The following is a 15,430-nucleotide window of genomic DNA, read 5'->3' as shown; positions in this document are numbered from 1 at the left end:
TAGTCTTTATGAAGTCTCCACGTATCCTCTTTAAAAAAATATTAGAGGCCACTATTAAAGTAATAATTTTTTTATTATAAGTTTCAAATTTTCCAATTTTTTTATAGGAAATACATGGAAGACTAGACTGTACATTCCAACACTACAAATATATCTCTATTCTTTGTATATTGTGTCAAGAAATGTTCTGTGATTTTTTTCGTGAGAGAGAGATCAAAGAACAATGTGTTGGTTTTTTAAACTTAGAAATGATTAAAATATTTGATATAAAGTAAAAATAATGTGAATCATTACCTTTGTTCAATGTATGAGTTCGGTTATCTAGATTTGAATGAAAATGTGTCTTGATACTTGAACTAATGTATGCATCTTGGAGATATGAGCCTTAACCGCTTCCCAACCAAACAAAGAGTTGTGTCTTTTGGTAAATTAGAAACTTTTTTCAATGTATTCTCAAATATTTGAGAAGTCACAACTTCTTAAAGTATTCCTACATTTTAGTTGTAACTTTTCACAAATATCATTTCATTTATAAGTTGTGACTTTTCACAAGTACCATTTCATTCATGTGATGTGACTTTTTACATGTACCCTTTCATTCTTTATAAATAGGGAACCACACCCACAAATTCATCAATTCCAAATTCTCTACAAAAAATTAGAAAAACACTTCCTCCTTCTTTTTATCTTTCTTTCTTTAGACTTTGACTATTTTATATCGGGTTCGAGGATCTCCTTTTGTATGCACCGACGAGGAGATTAATGGGAACCGACGTTGTTGTAACTTGGGAGTAGACTGTCAAGAAGCCTAGTGCATGTTTAATATTGGAGGCGGCAGAATCTATTCTAAGAAAAACGTCTATCACAACGTGCCTCAACATCAGATTCTCTCTTTCTAATTTGTTCTTGTTATTTACATATTCTCTCGTTTACAAAGCATTTCAGAATATATTCCCAACACAATGAAGCTAACGAAGATTGCTACTAGTGTTGGCTGGTACATATAGTTCTCCCTGTGATATTTACACAGTAACCCCTCAAGCAATGTTTAAATCAATGTTTAAAGAGGATTCTTTCTACTATCAATATACAGAAAATATGGGCTTCGGGTTTGTCTAACAAATTTATTTTTGTTAGACTTTTAAGATCTTAGGACTTAGGGTTTAGAGTTAGGGGTTAGGATTTTAGGGTTTAGCCAAACTCGAGCGAAGCCTCGAGCTCACATATATGTATGATGTTCGCTCGAGCTCAAAGCGAACAATCACACTCAAGCGAAGACTCAATTAAATAATCTGTGTGACATTCGTTTGAGTTGACTCAAGCGAACGGCACTTGGAACAAAAACTTGATTTTTACAAAACTTAAATCTCTCAATTCTTAAATTTAACAGCTTAAAAACCAAAATTATTGAAATGAAAACAACAAAAAAGTCAAAATGAAACAACAAAAATCAAACAAAAAAATTAGAGTTTGGAGAAGGAAGTTAGAAATCTTTCTTATTGATGACAAAGTTGCAAACGGCGGCCTTAGATGACGTCGTTTCGATCGATCATGTTGTACAAAAAAATCAGAGTTTGGAGTTCCACAAATTTCGACGACGGAATCGAAGCCTCATTAGAACTTGGACGTTGGAAATTTTGCCCACCTCATAGTTTAGGGTGTTGTGGCTTTCATGAGCAACTGACTTTCTCGTACCAGGCAGGCCCATGTCAACCGGGCCTGGTACGAGAAAACTATGCAACAAAAGTAGCAAACCCAAAACCCCACTCCAGAAGGCTTGTTTGGGGATGGACCCAAAACCCATTTCTTCTTTAGCAAATTTATCAAAAAAAAAAAAAAAAAAAAAAAAAAAAAAAAAAAAGAAGAAGAAGAAGAAGAAGAAGAAGAAGAAGAAGAAAAGAAAAGAAGCCTCAATAATTTAGGAGTCTCAATTTAATGTGCTTTTTTCATCGGCAACCAAAAAGAAAAAAATAGAGAAAGAAACACCCAATTAACAAGCCTCCTCAGAAGAAGAACACCACCATCCACAAAATCCAAATCGAAGATGAAGAGATATCATCACATATAGCCGTCCAAATGACACAAGTATCAGAGTGCAAGACCCAATACAAACATCCCTCATATTCTGATATCCCACCATACACACGACAAACGTCCCATACTTTTCTTCCATCCCAGCAATCAGAATCACGCATTCTAGTCATTTTTTGAACTCGGGAGAGGAGTTCAAAATATTATGATGAAAAGGATGCATACCAAGAACAGAGCCAGCACCAAACCAACCATCCAATAAAGCCATTTCCTTCTACTCTTCTTCAACTGCTCAGCTTCAAACAACCCTTTGGTTCCGCCCCTAATGTCGACGCCACCGCGAACCACATTCTCTTCGATGTCGTTGATCTTCTCGCCTTGTGTTTCCACCAAAACTGCCATGTCCAGAAAGACTTGATGGAGCTCTGTCAAGCTCCTCTGTATATCCTTCAAAGCCTCGTCCCGTTCCTTATTCTCCATTGCCAAATCTGCCTTCCCTTCAAAGACTTTCACCTGCCCACCTCCCAAAATCATCTTCTGAATATCTTCCTCGCTTGGTTCCTCTCCAGTCACAGCATAGTACCTCCTTTTAAGACCTTCTTTGTGGTCTTTCACAATCCGCTCTCTCAATGATTGGAAATCATTCATCATTTCCTTCAGTTTAATTCTCAAACCATTCGTCACCGACATCCTTGTTCGATCAACCGGGCTTCCTTCTTTGTATGCTGCCGAGACCTTGCGATTAGCTATGTTAGAACGATCGAGCGTCTCTAGTCTTGCTTTGATGTTTTTCGCTTTCCGAAGAATGGTGACCATGTCTGAGTTTATCCTATCTCTTAGCCCTCGAACAACTTTTGCGCTGTGAGTGGACTTGGTCTCTTCATTCAGGTCTTGAAGGTTAAGAAGAAGATTGGTGATTTCTTCCATATCAGCCTTGATTCCGGCCACTTCTTCGAAAAACAGTGAGAGATTCTGTTCATCAGTGGGATTAAGTTTTCCCATCTCGATGTCCGGCTCTGCATCAAGGTCTTTCATGGCCTGTTTCTTGAGTTCCACGTAACTCAGGAAAGACTTCGTCATAAGGTCATTCATATTTGCAAGGATCAAACACCAACCTGAACGTAATCGAAGAAACTTATTATACTATTGAGATCTAAATTTGGCCATTGCAAAATACAATACGAAAGGAAAGATTTATGGGTCGAAGAGAATTTGCTCTGTTTGCATGAAAACTGGGAATTCTGCTCAACTTGACGTATATTATTATCATTCATAAGATAAACCTACTTATTCTGTTTTCCCGAAACAGCCAAACATAGAAATTAGATCACACAGTTTTCTCCAAAACCAAACAGAATCATAGGGAGTACCTGTAATTCAAAATCTCAATGGCCTAAATAAAAAAAGAACCCGGAAAAGCAATGATTATACGTACCAAACAATACAGAACTTGAAAAAGCAAGCGAACCTGTTGAGAAAAAAGGCTGCGATGATGCTTAAATTATTTTAAACATAATTCTTATCCCTCCAACAAGAAGTATGTAATGAAACTAGAATGGGTCACAAACAGAGATAACGCTTGCGCACTGTTTCGTTCCTGAGAACCAAATGCAAAAGTTCAAGTCGAACAAACCGCAAAACGCTACCGAAGCTAAAATAATTTTCGAGCTTGTCCTTTCTTTTGTCTTTTATACTTGAAAAGTTTTCTCAGCAACCAAAAAAACATAGTCTTGACACAGACGAAAGAGGGCCTCGATTCGAAAATCTACGGACTTTGATTCTAGAATGCTATCTATAATCTAATGCAGTGTGAATGTTGTAACAGGTACAATTCAACAATAATAATGCATATGAGAGAAACGAAACCTTGATGAAGACGATGCTAAGAAACGAGCGCCTCGACTGCTACTTGGAACTTCTTCTCTGGGAAAGTGCTTTTCACTTTAGAAAGTTACGGTAAAGTATAGAGAGATGTTTGAACTCTCTTGGAGCTTATAAATATGCTATCCTAAAAGCAAAACAAAATAAAATAAAAAACAATAGTCATAGACTCATAGCCCGGACCGTTACGTTTTATTTCTTTCAAATTTCAAACTTTCAAGTTCCAACGGCTATTTATTAATAGAGCCGTTTGAAATTTGAAATTCTCTCTTCGCAGATTCTCAAAATGGCGTTGTTCCTGTGCCAATGGGGTCTCGTCGTACGCGGACACCATGACCGGACAGATCCAATTTGCTACCAGACCGGTCCGGTCCCCGTCCGTTTGTTTGTGTTGACAAATGACAAATAATTAATTAAGTTCGCATTGCGTTTGTTTGTGTTGACAAATGACAAATAATTAATTAAGTTCGCATTGCTTCAAAACTGAAAGAAGACTTAGGCTTCGTTTGTTTTTTAAATCCATATCAAATTATCTCAATTTATCATTATAATTTTTTCAAATTTTAACACAAAATATAATAAACAATTCAATTTTTTCAAATCTCAAAATAATAATAATATTAAAAAATAATATTCTAATAATATTTTATCATCTCAACTCAACTCAATATCGCAGCCTTATGAAAGCTAAATTTTTCAATAATTAAATAGCTATCACTTTGGAGGATTAGAGACTACTATGCACCATGTTTCCCAATTTCAAAAAGAAGAATGTTATAAGCTTATGCATCAGAAACTATTCACTCACACACTCTACATCTATAACTTTTTTATAAAATGTGAATGTATTTTTCATAAGATATGAGAATATTTTTCATAGGATGTGAGATATATGGTTGTAAATAGTAACTGATGAGAAAAATTTTTCTTTCAAAAAGCATCATAAAGATGGATCCAAGAATGCCTTTTGGTACTTTATTAGAACAATTACATCATGAATTTAAAACAATTTTATTTTGAAAAATTCTATTCTACCTCATATTTGAATATTTAGGCATCCGCTAAATCCATGAACAAAAATTATTAAACAAAAATAAAATAAAAAACAGAACTTTAAGGCAAACATAAATCTACATTGATTATGCTAAATCCCAATTCTTTTTTCCTCTGTTCCCCTTTTTTGATGCTATTTGAGATCCTTTGCCTTCTGGGTTTTGGTGCTTTTTACCCTTTCTGCCTCATTTTCCTAGCTTTGCCGTGAGCCCTTACATCATTTTTTTATGAGAGAAGTGATACGTCAACAGACATCCCATAAAAGTAAATCCACCTTTTGACATAATTTTACATAATACGTTAAATTACTTTACAATAAAAATAATTTTACAATCAAACATATCACATCAAGTAATATCAATTTATGAATTTACTTTGAAATCTTTTTGTTGCTAAAGCATTTATCTTTTAATGTGGCAAACGACCACAAGTGTAAACAAGGAAAAGAGTTTGTGAAAGCAGAGAATAGGCCATACAACTACTCCTCTCCTACATTGATAACTCTCTTTTCATTAGCAAGACATTTATATAAGCACAGGAATCTGCAATCAATAACAGAGGAAACCATGCAAGGGTGGAAATATTCTGCATCATGCAGATGCAGATACATTGACAGTCATCTGAAAAACGTAATAATTGAATCTGAATTGTATATGGACAATAAAAAGTCTCCCTGCAACATCGGCAATTCTTCTGGTAGCATGAAAAAACAAGACAGTTGAACTTCATATTACAATCCATACAAAAAAGAAATCTACCATCCTAAATCTTCCCTACTAAGCCTTTCCTTTTTTGTTTGTTTTTTTTGGCCATCAGGTAAATTTATATTTGCCCTAATCATAAAATTAGAAGAGGTTCAGTCACCACGGGAGCCACCGCCACTTGCAGAAGGTTTCTTGCCATATTTCTGTCAATGATAAAAAGTTAACTTTTCAACCGCCAGAAATCATTTACAGGAAAGGTTGCTCCTACGGCAACACAAGCTAATGACAAAGGAACAAAGTTGCTTCTAAGGATAAGTGGTCAGTCCAGATAGAGAAAGTTCATTAGAACTGTATGAATCTCACCTGCTTCCCTACGTTGAATGGAATATATTTGTGTTTGATCATGTGTGCAATTTGGCGCCTCATTGTAAGGACAAACAGAACAATCCAGTAACAAAGTAAAATGGGCCAGAAGACAGGAACATCAAACATAGCAAAGAAGGTCATGACAAAAGCAATGCACAGAGCTTTGGTGAAGGAGTACCTGAAACATGACAGCAAACAGAAAATATTATCCAATGAATGCATCTTCAAAACAAAAATACTTGTGAAGCCATCCCTATGAAATTGGGTAAAGGCTTTGGTAACTTGAGAAATATGCATATCAACCGAGCAAGTTCACATAATTCCAGTGGCTAAAGAAATACAGGTATAAATAACTAAGGCAAATTGCAAGCTTTCCCAACTTCCAAGGAAGTAGCATGCATCAGCCCATATGAAGTAAATTTGATCAATTGGGTTGTTTTTATACAATCCTTTGCAATTTTTTCTAGTTAGCACTGACCTCTCTAACATCCACCACATCTAGACATACGGTTTTGCTAAAAGTACTTAAAAGTCAGAATCAAGGCCTGACAGAGGAAAGTAACTTTTTTATCGGTAAACAAGATTTTATTGATCATAAGAATGGGCAAGACAGAGGAAAGTAACTTTTTGTCCTGTTGTTCTATAGTTTTCTCCATCACAAAGATATAGCAACAAAAAAGATAAGGCAACAGATAGGATAGCTTATTTCTCCTAAAAAAAAAAAAAGGATAACTTGTTTCTCAGTCATGACTATTAAATTTATATGCAGCTGCAAAAACAAGTATTAACATCTTAGAACAAACAAAAACCCAGTGTACAAGATATCATCATTATGGAACTTTATGTAACCCTATGCTCACATCAGAGTGTGAGACGGCAACCAGAAATTTTTGCAGTGGTGATGAGACCAAGGCCACCAGAAATTTTGAACCAGGGAGACAGAGGAGATATCTATACTTGCAAAAGGAAACTAGATGCATAAATATGAGTAACGCAGTCATAAATGAAAAACAAGAGCCCTGTTCAGAAAAAAAATGAAAACATTCTTACCCATTTCGATAAGTAAAAAATAATAATTATTAGCCTTGCATGCTGATAACCAGGATGCAGCAATGAACACAAGGTTCCAACAAACTCTTGATTAGTAAAGAGGCATTGGCAATAATATACAAAAAACTTTAGCATGTAGTATTAATGTATATTATTACTTATTATATATGCAAGTTTTTCAGCATTTGGAAAGAGGGAGGGGGGGGGGGGGGGGGGGGGGGGGGGGGACTTTAAGAATTTTCAAACAAGACTGGACGCTTTTTTAAATCATTACATGTGACAATCTGATAAATCAAAATTGAGGGAGAGAGAGAGAGAGAGAATGTCAATACTAATCCTAATCGAAATCCTAATAGTTCATGAGATAAAAACGCTTAACTTCTTCACTAGGAAAATGTCTCCCTTACTAACTCTAGCATGTGGGCCCATCCTCATCATACATGGGTAATATTAAAATATAAAAACAAAAAGATACTCAAATAAATGGCACAATGTGACAATATGCAGTGAAAGTGTTTCAAGTAGGTTTTCTATTGAAATCATCTTTAAAACATGTTTATCAACTAATCCTCTCCTCTGCCTGGTCTGTCAGCCCCTATAGCTAGCTATTTCCTCAAGTTTTCACCAAAAGCCAAGAAGAGAATCCCTAAGAACCATCTCCGAGATCTGTTGCCCTTTCAAAGCGAGAATTCTTTTTTTTTTTTTTTAATAAAAGTCCCTTCAAAGTGAGAAAATTCAAAGATTCTGATCAACTTTCTGCTTTATATCTCTGAAAAACATATCAGTAAATCCCTCCTACGATTCTATACAGATTCTCAGCAAACCCTGAGTTCTATTGTGATACCCCATATAATAAGGATAAGAGTAGGTGGTGTATGGGATCCCACATTGCTTGGGAATGAGAAGTTCTTGCTCTTTATAAGGTTCTAATGGAGCTCCAATTGCATCATTGACTAGCCCTTTTGGAGTATAGGCCATGTGGTTTGGGCTTTCCATTGGAGCGTTACATCTATAAAGAAAGCATCTTCTTGTTTTTCTTGCTGCCACAGCATAGAAGTTTTGAAAAGTTTTCACACCAAACAGCCAACTTCAAAACCTAGAAGAGATCCCCAGAGGCAGCAATTTTTTTGTGCAACTCTAAACTGAACAAAGGTGAGTTTTTCTTCAAGATTTCCATGAGACGAAAATTTTCCGTTTCATAACAGCTCTGATTATTCCTTAACGTTTCTTGGGCGAACTGGATCAACCACAAGAAACACAAGAAATTGGTTCTCACAAATGGAATTCAAGTTGACAAATTCTACTGCTTAGGTCTTCCCTTAGTACATGGTGAAAAACCAAAGGCAAGTATTTTGTTAAGGCTTCTGTAGGCTGTATAAGTGCTGATCATGGGTTTTCTTTTTTGATTGGCACCGGGTGTCCAGGAACAACGTCCCAACTAATCCCGGGGGTGCACAGGCCCTCGGCAAGGAGTTTCCTGCAAGTGCACCTCGCGTAATTCAAGGAAAAAATTCCCCAGTCCGATGGCCCTCGGAGATTGTTTGCATCCAATGAATTTGAACCTAAGTGCTGATCATGGTTAAATGGCAGATTTATGACAGATTTTGAGATTGCAAGTTGAATTAAAAAAATCAGGAATTTCACGATTGATAAACTTCTCTAAGAGAAAACAAACTGATCTGTTCAATGCAGTGATCACATTATACAGCGAAGACTAAGTAGGAACTTGTGTGCTTGTAAGTAAAATTAAATAAGAACTCATGCATTATTTGGATGAACGGGGTATTGTATGCATGCTAGAACTCGAGAGAATGGAGTTTAGGCCACTACAGAAATTCTGAAATACCACCACAGCTTCAGACAGTTGCTTTTTGGGCCTTCCTAGGACACTTGATTAAACCTTTAGCATTATGCTATTAACTCTCAATGAGTCATTCTTTCAACTGCTCAAACCACGTGTAAGACAATCTTAGGAGTTACAGTAAGGTCAACTCCACTGACACAGTGCAGAAATAACGACAAACACTCTTTTTCATGGCCAGTTGGACAAATCTACGAGGTCTCCCACAAATCTCAGCGGTGTGGAAAATGGTTCCGATATTTATTCTATGGTGCCTATGGAAGGAGCGAAATGACCAAACGTTTGAAGACAAAGAGCGTTCATTAGAAGAACTTAGATTATTTTTTGTCAGCACTCTTTTTCTATGGGCCACAGCTGTAGATTTCCATGGCCTCAATTTTCATGAATTTCTAGTTTCTATTTCCTCTTCCTAAATTGGTGTTACCTTTTGTATACCATCTTATGTATTTGGGCGATGCCTATTCATATCAATATAATCGTTTACTTATAAAAAAAAATAACGACAAACACTAACACTCAGAAACTTTTGAGGCCCTATGTAACACCCTTGATTGAGTAGATGGTGAATGGAATCCCACATTGTTGGGAAGGAGAGTTCTTGCCCTTCATAGGGATTTCCAAGGGAGTCCAGTTATAATTGAAAGTCCAAGCTACTTTTAAAGTCATACTATAAAAGGGCTAGTCAAATGTCAGTTCGCATCCCTTGAAATCCTTATGAAGGCAAGAACTCTCTTTTCCAAGCAATGTGGGATTCTTGAACACTTTCCTATACTCAAGTATTTAGACACTAAAGTCCACCTTTGGAGCCCAAGTCCATACCTAATCATTAGAGCCTAGAGTGACCTTAAATCTTAGTAAAAATAAGTCTCCAGTGCAAACTTGATGGAAGTTAGCAGCACATGCACCTTGCACCATTTAGCTAAAGCATTCAATGTAAAGAGAAGTGGCAGCCATTCCGTATGCGCAAATCAGTAATGGGAAAGCTAAGTCTAAGCAATTAAGTTTAGCACACTAGAAGTCTTAAGCCACATTGCATGTCATGTGGAAATAAGTCACCTTAGATGTGTAATATGATCATCCATGAGAAGAGTTATATTTTGTTGAAAAAGAAAACAAAACTTTCAAGCAAGGGATATATGATATGACCTTGGGCATAAAAAGACTCAAACATTAGAAATTTTGAAGAGAATAATAGCAGTGATGACCAAGAATGTATTTGTATAGGTTGCTAAGGATGCGTTGAAATTTTAATATGCCAGAACCACATCACTTGATAACAGAAACCAGACAACGAGAAAATTGTTCAGTTACCAGAACTTGAACTCTGGAAGCCGGCGAATGAATGGCTTAAATTCGTCAGAACCTTTTGTTGGCAGCATAGGCCCATCTGAAACTTCCATCTCTGGATCAACCAAAGGCGACAAGAATCCAATCAAAAGATTCAGCAGATAAATCCCCAGACCATATGAGATAATGTAAAACCCTTGAACATAATAAACTCGCAAAATGTAGATCAACGCTACAACAAGGGTCCCAATCCATCTATAGACTGCATGTGGAGTCGTCTTATCCAGAAAATACTGGTACCGCCTCCACACATCTTGCCAAAATACGTTCACAGGTGTTGATGCTGCACTGTCGCCCCCAACTCCCTCCATTCAACTCAACCTTCACAATAAGACGGTAAGCTTCAATCAAACCAAGTATACACCATGAAATACATTGCACGTATGTATATCATTAAGCTTGAGTATTTGCGTGTACAATATATACATGCATACATATATACAAATATATATATATATATATATATATATATATATATCCGTATATTTGAAACTATAAAATGAATTTCCGCAGTAACAAGAGTTAAGTGAACGAAAACAGACATTCAATTACTTCTCAGGCACATCAAGCAAAATGCTAGGAAACGGCATTCATTAACCCAGATACACCCTGACAATAAGAGAGGCGAGATCCATTCTTTTATTTTCCATACCATTGTATTCCCAAGCATTTCTCGGAAACCAAACAGATGGTAAGGGTTAGGTTTAGGTCTACATATATTGAACAGACAATGTTCTCCAAGATCCATAAAGAAGATATCACAAGAAAATCAGTAAAGAGATTAAATGCAACGTCAAAGGGGAAAACAAAAGAGCAGATGAAAAACAGAAAACAGACAAAATCGAAGATTGTAAACAATAAAGTAGGGCACGGATCGAAATCAGAAAATGAATAAAGGGTAAATTAGGGAGAAAAATTAAGCTGTGAATGTGGGGGAGCTGACCTTGGATGACTGTGTTGTTTCGAGCGTTGGGAGCCAAGACAGAAAATTTGATGCCAGGAAGCGAAAAGCCAGCAGATCTGTGCGGGAGAGAGAAGAAGTACCCTATTTCCTTTTTGGTATTATTTTATTTTTCTTCTCCTTTTTTTTTTTTCCTTTGGAAATAGATATTAATTTTGTATTATAACGGACAATCACGCCGTTGAACGGTCTTTGAAGACGGAGTCACGGGGCGGCATCTGGTCGATTTCTCATAGAGGCGGTGACTATAGTTTTATTATTATTATTAATGTTAGAAAGTTTTAGGTCCCGTTTAGTTATATGGTAAGATGAGATGATATGAAAATTTAAATTTAAATAAATTTTTATTAAAATATAATTTTTTAATATAATTTTTATTTTAAAATTTAAAAAATTTGAATTATTTATTATATTTTGTATAAGAGTTTAAAAAATATATAATAATAAAATGAAATAGTTTGGAAAAACAAAGAATGACTATAAATTTTCTTCAATATTTATGCGAAAAAATCTGACATGCTTGAAATTCACATAATAAAATGGGCCATAATTTGTCATTTTGAGTCCCAAGTGCATCATAATCATTTTCAAATAAATAAAGCGAGGTTAGTATACTTTAAGATAGGCCTGCAACCTGACCTGAAATAGTCAGATTTAGATCGACCCGACCTGAAATTATTTATTTTAGGTGCCAATCTGATCTGATCCAACCCGATCAAAATAAAAACGGGTTGGACGCGTATGACCTGACCAAGCACCGTGGACCAGATGACCCAAGCCTTTACCCACTTTCCCCTTGCTAGCCTTCATCAACTCGTAACAGGGCTCAAGCCCAATTCGGATGCTGCTTCTTCTTTTTACATTTTCTTCTTCTTCTAGCCGACACTTGAGATGCTCATTCCCCACCGCTGCTTCTCTTACTTTTAGGGTGGTTCCTGACAGCTATTACAGACTCTCACTCTCACTCTCTCTTCTCTGTTTGGTTGTCTCGTCTCTGTTACCGAAGCCATCCAAAAGGATCTAGGCCAAGCAGAGATGGAAAATGGGGAAGAAGGGAAAGAAGAGAGAGTGGGTTTTGCTTGTTCATGAAGGCTAGCAGTTGCAATGAGAGTTTTATAGCATGGGAGCAATGCATTGAGGAGGCTAAGAAGATGAAAGAGGACATTGTATGTCGAGGTGACTAGGGCATTGAAGAAGTGTATGGAGGCTCACGCCGACTACTATGAGCCCAGAGGATGATTGACGAGGAGAAATCTATTGAGTTACATAGCCACCCAGAAGACTCCTAACAACGTGAAAACTGTGGCTGCATAAACTCCAGACAACGACGCAGGATTCGTGGGCTCCTAGTTCGCTGGCACAGTCCTCAATTCCAATACTCCTGGTGGGCGATCACGTGGATGCACTAGAATGATGGCTTTAGAAAAATCCTTGGCAATCACCTAACCTTTCTAAAGATCAATCTAAAATCTGAGTGAGTGAAAATCTGAATATGACTTGGGACTTTGAGCTCTAGGGTTGGAGAACTAACTCTGATTTTATAGTCGGACGGGTTGAAACTAAAAATTAAACTCATTGATTAGTCGGGTTGAAGACCCGATAAAGAATAACCCAACAAAAATCAGGTCGGGTCAGGTCATTTTAGTCGGATTCGACAAAATTTCAGGTCATATGCACAACCCTACTTTAAGACTATATAAATGATTTTATATTTTTTCATAAATCGTATACAACATGTGACGCACGTGGTGTGGCTTTTCATATATGCAAGGAGGTCTATAAAAATTAAAGAAAAATCTGGTTATAAGCATATTTGCACACCAATACTAGGTGGAAAGATAGACTTTAATTAAACAATACAAATTTGAAAAGAATATTTGACAAAATAGTCTACGTCAATATTGGTATACAGATTGATTCACGAATCTGCTTGTACATAGAAGAGCTCAAAAATTAATTGTATTTAAAGGTTCAATCTTAGATTTAGCCATTTAGGGAGAATTTATGCCTCTAAAATTAAGGTTTTTGCATTTAGAATCAATCTTTAAGATTAAATGATGTGGTATTATTTATTGATCTTAATTTTATTAATATAAAAATCATTTACATCAGCTTAATGTAATAGGAGTTAAACGACGTACATCATTTTAAATGGTTTTATCTTATAACTACTTAAATGACTGTTATATAAAATGTGTTATATAACACATACGATAATTGAGAATAACAAAGTTTAAATGAAAAATGACATTTATTTTAATCGACAAGAGAAGGAGAAGTTTCTTGGAAGAATGGTGCCTTCTTTTAGCAAACAAAATCTACTGATATTTCGCCTGGCTTGGATAGTGAGATGAAATGAGACAATTTTATATGAAAGTTAAAAGTTGAATAAAATATTATTAGAATATTATTTTTTAATATTATTATTATTTTAAGATTTGAAAAAAATGAATTGTTTATTATATTTTGTGTGAAAATTTTAAAAAGTTATAATAATGAGATGATATGAGATGAAACTGTTTATGTATCCAAACGGGGCTTAATGACCATATATGTTGTCGGCAAAAGACAAAGAAAGATAGACTTAGGGCTTGTTTGGGGAGTGAAATAAAATGAGAATTTTGTGAATAGTAGTAAAATAGTTTGTTAATAGTAGTGAGATTGTTTGAGTTGGGTGTCTTTTAAGTTTTGGGAAATGAAAGATAAAAAGTTGAATAAAAAATATTAAAAAGTTAAAATATTGTTAGAATATAGTTTTATAATATTATTTTTGTTTGTGGATTTGAAAATTTTAATTTTTTTTTTATTTTTGGGAAAGTTATAGTGATTAATTTGAAAAAATTGTAATGATTAGTTTGAAAATTTTGTATTTGAATTATCTTTGAAAAATATATTCTAACAATAATTTTGTCGAAGGTGACTGCAATTTGAGAGAGATGATGCCGCGAGCCGCGATTTGAGAGAGAGAGAGAGAGAGGTGGGGGCAGCACTATGAAAAATCAGAAAGGAGAATAAAGAAATGAGGAAGAAGGTGGGGGCGGTTCAGACCGGGACCAAACCGCTGGACATCAGTTTTGGCCAAATTCAATTGCCAGCTGACCGGTTCTACGTTGGTTTTGGTCGATTCTGAGCTCCAGCAGCAGGTCTGAGTCGGTCCCAATCAGCTTTACGGTTTCTTGTATAGTCCTAAATAACACTAAAAATTAAGACGTTTTATAATTTAACGAGTATTAAAATTTAAAGTTAGAGAGATAAGTACAATAAATTAGTATTAAAAAATTTATTATAGTTTATTTGGGTTTTCCACGCACGATTAGATAGTTAGTAAATTATCTGAAATATAATTACGCTGGACCTTTTTTTTTTTTTTTTTTTTTGTTGCAGTTATACACAATAATTTAGGTTTTTCTTAAATTAAGACTTAATACAATATTTTTTTTTTGTATTTCTCTAACAGACAATTGCAAATCTATGCAATAATTGGGACAAATTCGGATTATTTATTTCATTCAAATAAGTTACATAGAAAATGTGAAAAAAATGTAAAAATATTTTAATATATATATTTTTTAGAGAAAGACAAATGTTATTCATACCTCATGGTAAAGATTGAATACACACACAAGAATTTCCTCTAACAATATGCTCTCCTCAGCAATCTCAAGAGCATTCTTTGCTAACGAATGGGCTAGTACATTCAAATGCCTAGGAACATGTCTAGCAGACCAGTGATCCACTTTTGTCATCAAATTCCTTACATCCTTGATAATCATTCCAACAGAGCTCCACTTCTCTTTTGTGTTATTGATCTCATTTACCACAGATAACGCATATCTCTCAAGAATCACTTGTCGTAGATCTAATTTTTGATACAAGATAGATGCATTTAAAGCAGCAAAGGCCTCACCCAACTTGGCATCAGGAAATAGACTTCTGGAAGATCTCAGAGTCGCTGTTACCTTACCTTCCCAATCCCTGACTATGACCCCAATTCCCACCCTTCAATGAATTTTATCTATGGCAGCATCTCAGTTAATCCTATAAGTATTAAGTGGAGGTGGATGCCAATGAAGATCTGTAACTACACTCTCAATTGCTCTCACAAAATATTTGCTCACTACCTCTCTATATTCCACACGAGCTTGTAGGACTTCTGCACCAATTTGTTAGGATATA

At 35.5% G+C, this 15,430-nt stretch overlaps 2 protein-coding genes across 3 annotated transcripts; both read right to left on the bottom strand.

Annotated features, from left to right (window-relative positions):
* Nucleotides 1-1,917: 1,917 nt before the first annotated feature.
* LOC121258305 (syntaxin-112-like) lies at nucleotides 1,918-4,050 on the bottom strand. Of its 2 annotated transcripts, none has more exons than XM_041159773.1 (2): nucleotides 3,898-4,050; nucleotides 1,918-3,146 (listed from the first exon to the last, which is right to left on the bottom strand). In XM_041159773.1, exon 2 carries the CDS (start codon nucleotides 3,121-3,123, stop codon nucleotides 2,227-2,229), a length of 897 nt encoding a protein of 298 aa, XP_041015707.1. In that variant the 5' UTR covers nucleotides 3,124-3,146; nucleotides 3,898-4,050; the 3' UTR covers nucleotides 1,918-2,226. The 2 variants fall into 2 exon arrangements, with proteins under 2 accessions (XP_041015707.1, XP_041015708.1); XM_041159774.1 differs by lacking the exon at nucleotides 3,898-4,050 and adding an exon at nucleotides 3,467-3,878.
* A 1,490-nt stretch (nucleotides 4,051-5,540) lies between these two features.
* Nucleotides 5,541-11,390, bottom strand: LOC121258307 (protein RER1B-like). The gene is made up of 4 exons (XM_041159776.1): nucleotides 11,237-11,390; nucleotides 10,258-10,614; nucleotides 6,033-6,213; nucleotides 5,541-5,872 (listed from the first exon to the last, which is right to left on the bottom strand). Exons 2-4 carry the CDS (start codon nucleotides 10,602-10,604, stop codon nucleotides 5,822-5,824), a joined length of 579 nt encoding a protein of 192 aa, XP_041015710.1. The 5' UTR covers nucleotides 10,605-10,614; nucleotides 11,237-11,390; the 3' UTR covers nucleotides 5,541-5,821.
* Nucleotides 11,391-15,430: the final 4,040 nt, after the last annotated feature.

The sequence above is a fragment of the Juglans microcarpa x Juglans regia genome, chromosome 3S (genome assembly GCF_004785595.1).
Source record: "Juglans microcarpa x Juglans regia isolate MS1-56 chromosome 3S, Jm3101_v1.0, whole genome shotgun sequence".
NCBI classification, from domain to species: Eukaryota; Viridiplantae; Streptophyta; class Magnoliopsida; order Fagales; family Juglandaceae; genus Juglans; species Juglans microcarpa x Juglans regia.
This window is presented reverse-complemented; position numbering and strand designations above follow the sequence as displayed.

Bases quoted from the DNA above. Each gene is read 5' to 3' on its own strand.
- LOC121258305 (XM_041159773.1), bottom strand. From the start codon at position 3,123: ATGAATGACCTTATGACGAAGTCTTTCCTGAGTTACGTGGAACTCAAG.
- LOC121258307 (XM_041159776.1), bottom strand. From the start codon at position 10,604: ATGGAGGGAGTTGGGGGCGACAGTGCAGCATCAACACCTGTGAACGTA. The intron at 6,214-10,257 runs GTAACTGAACAA...GTCATGTTTCAG, and splicing joins CTTCCAGAGTTCAAGTTCTG to GTACTCCTTCACCAAAGCTC. The intron at 5,873-6,032 runs GTGAGATTCATA...TATCATTGACAG, and splicing joins CATTCAACGTAGGGAAGCAG to AAATATGGCAAGAAACCTTC.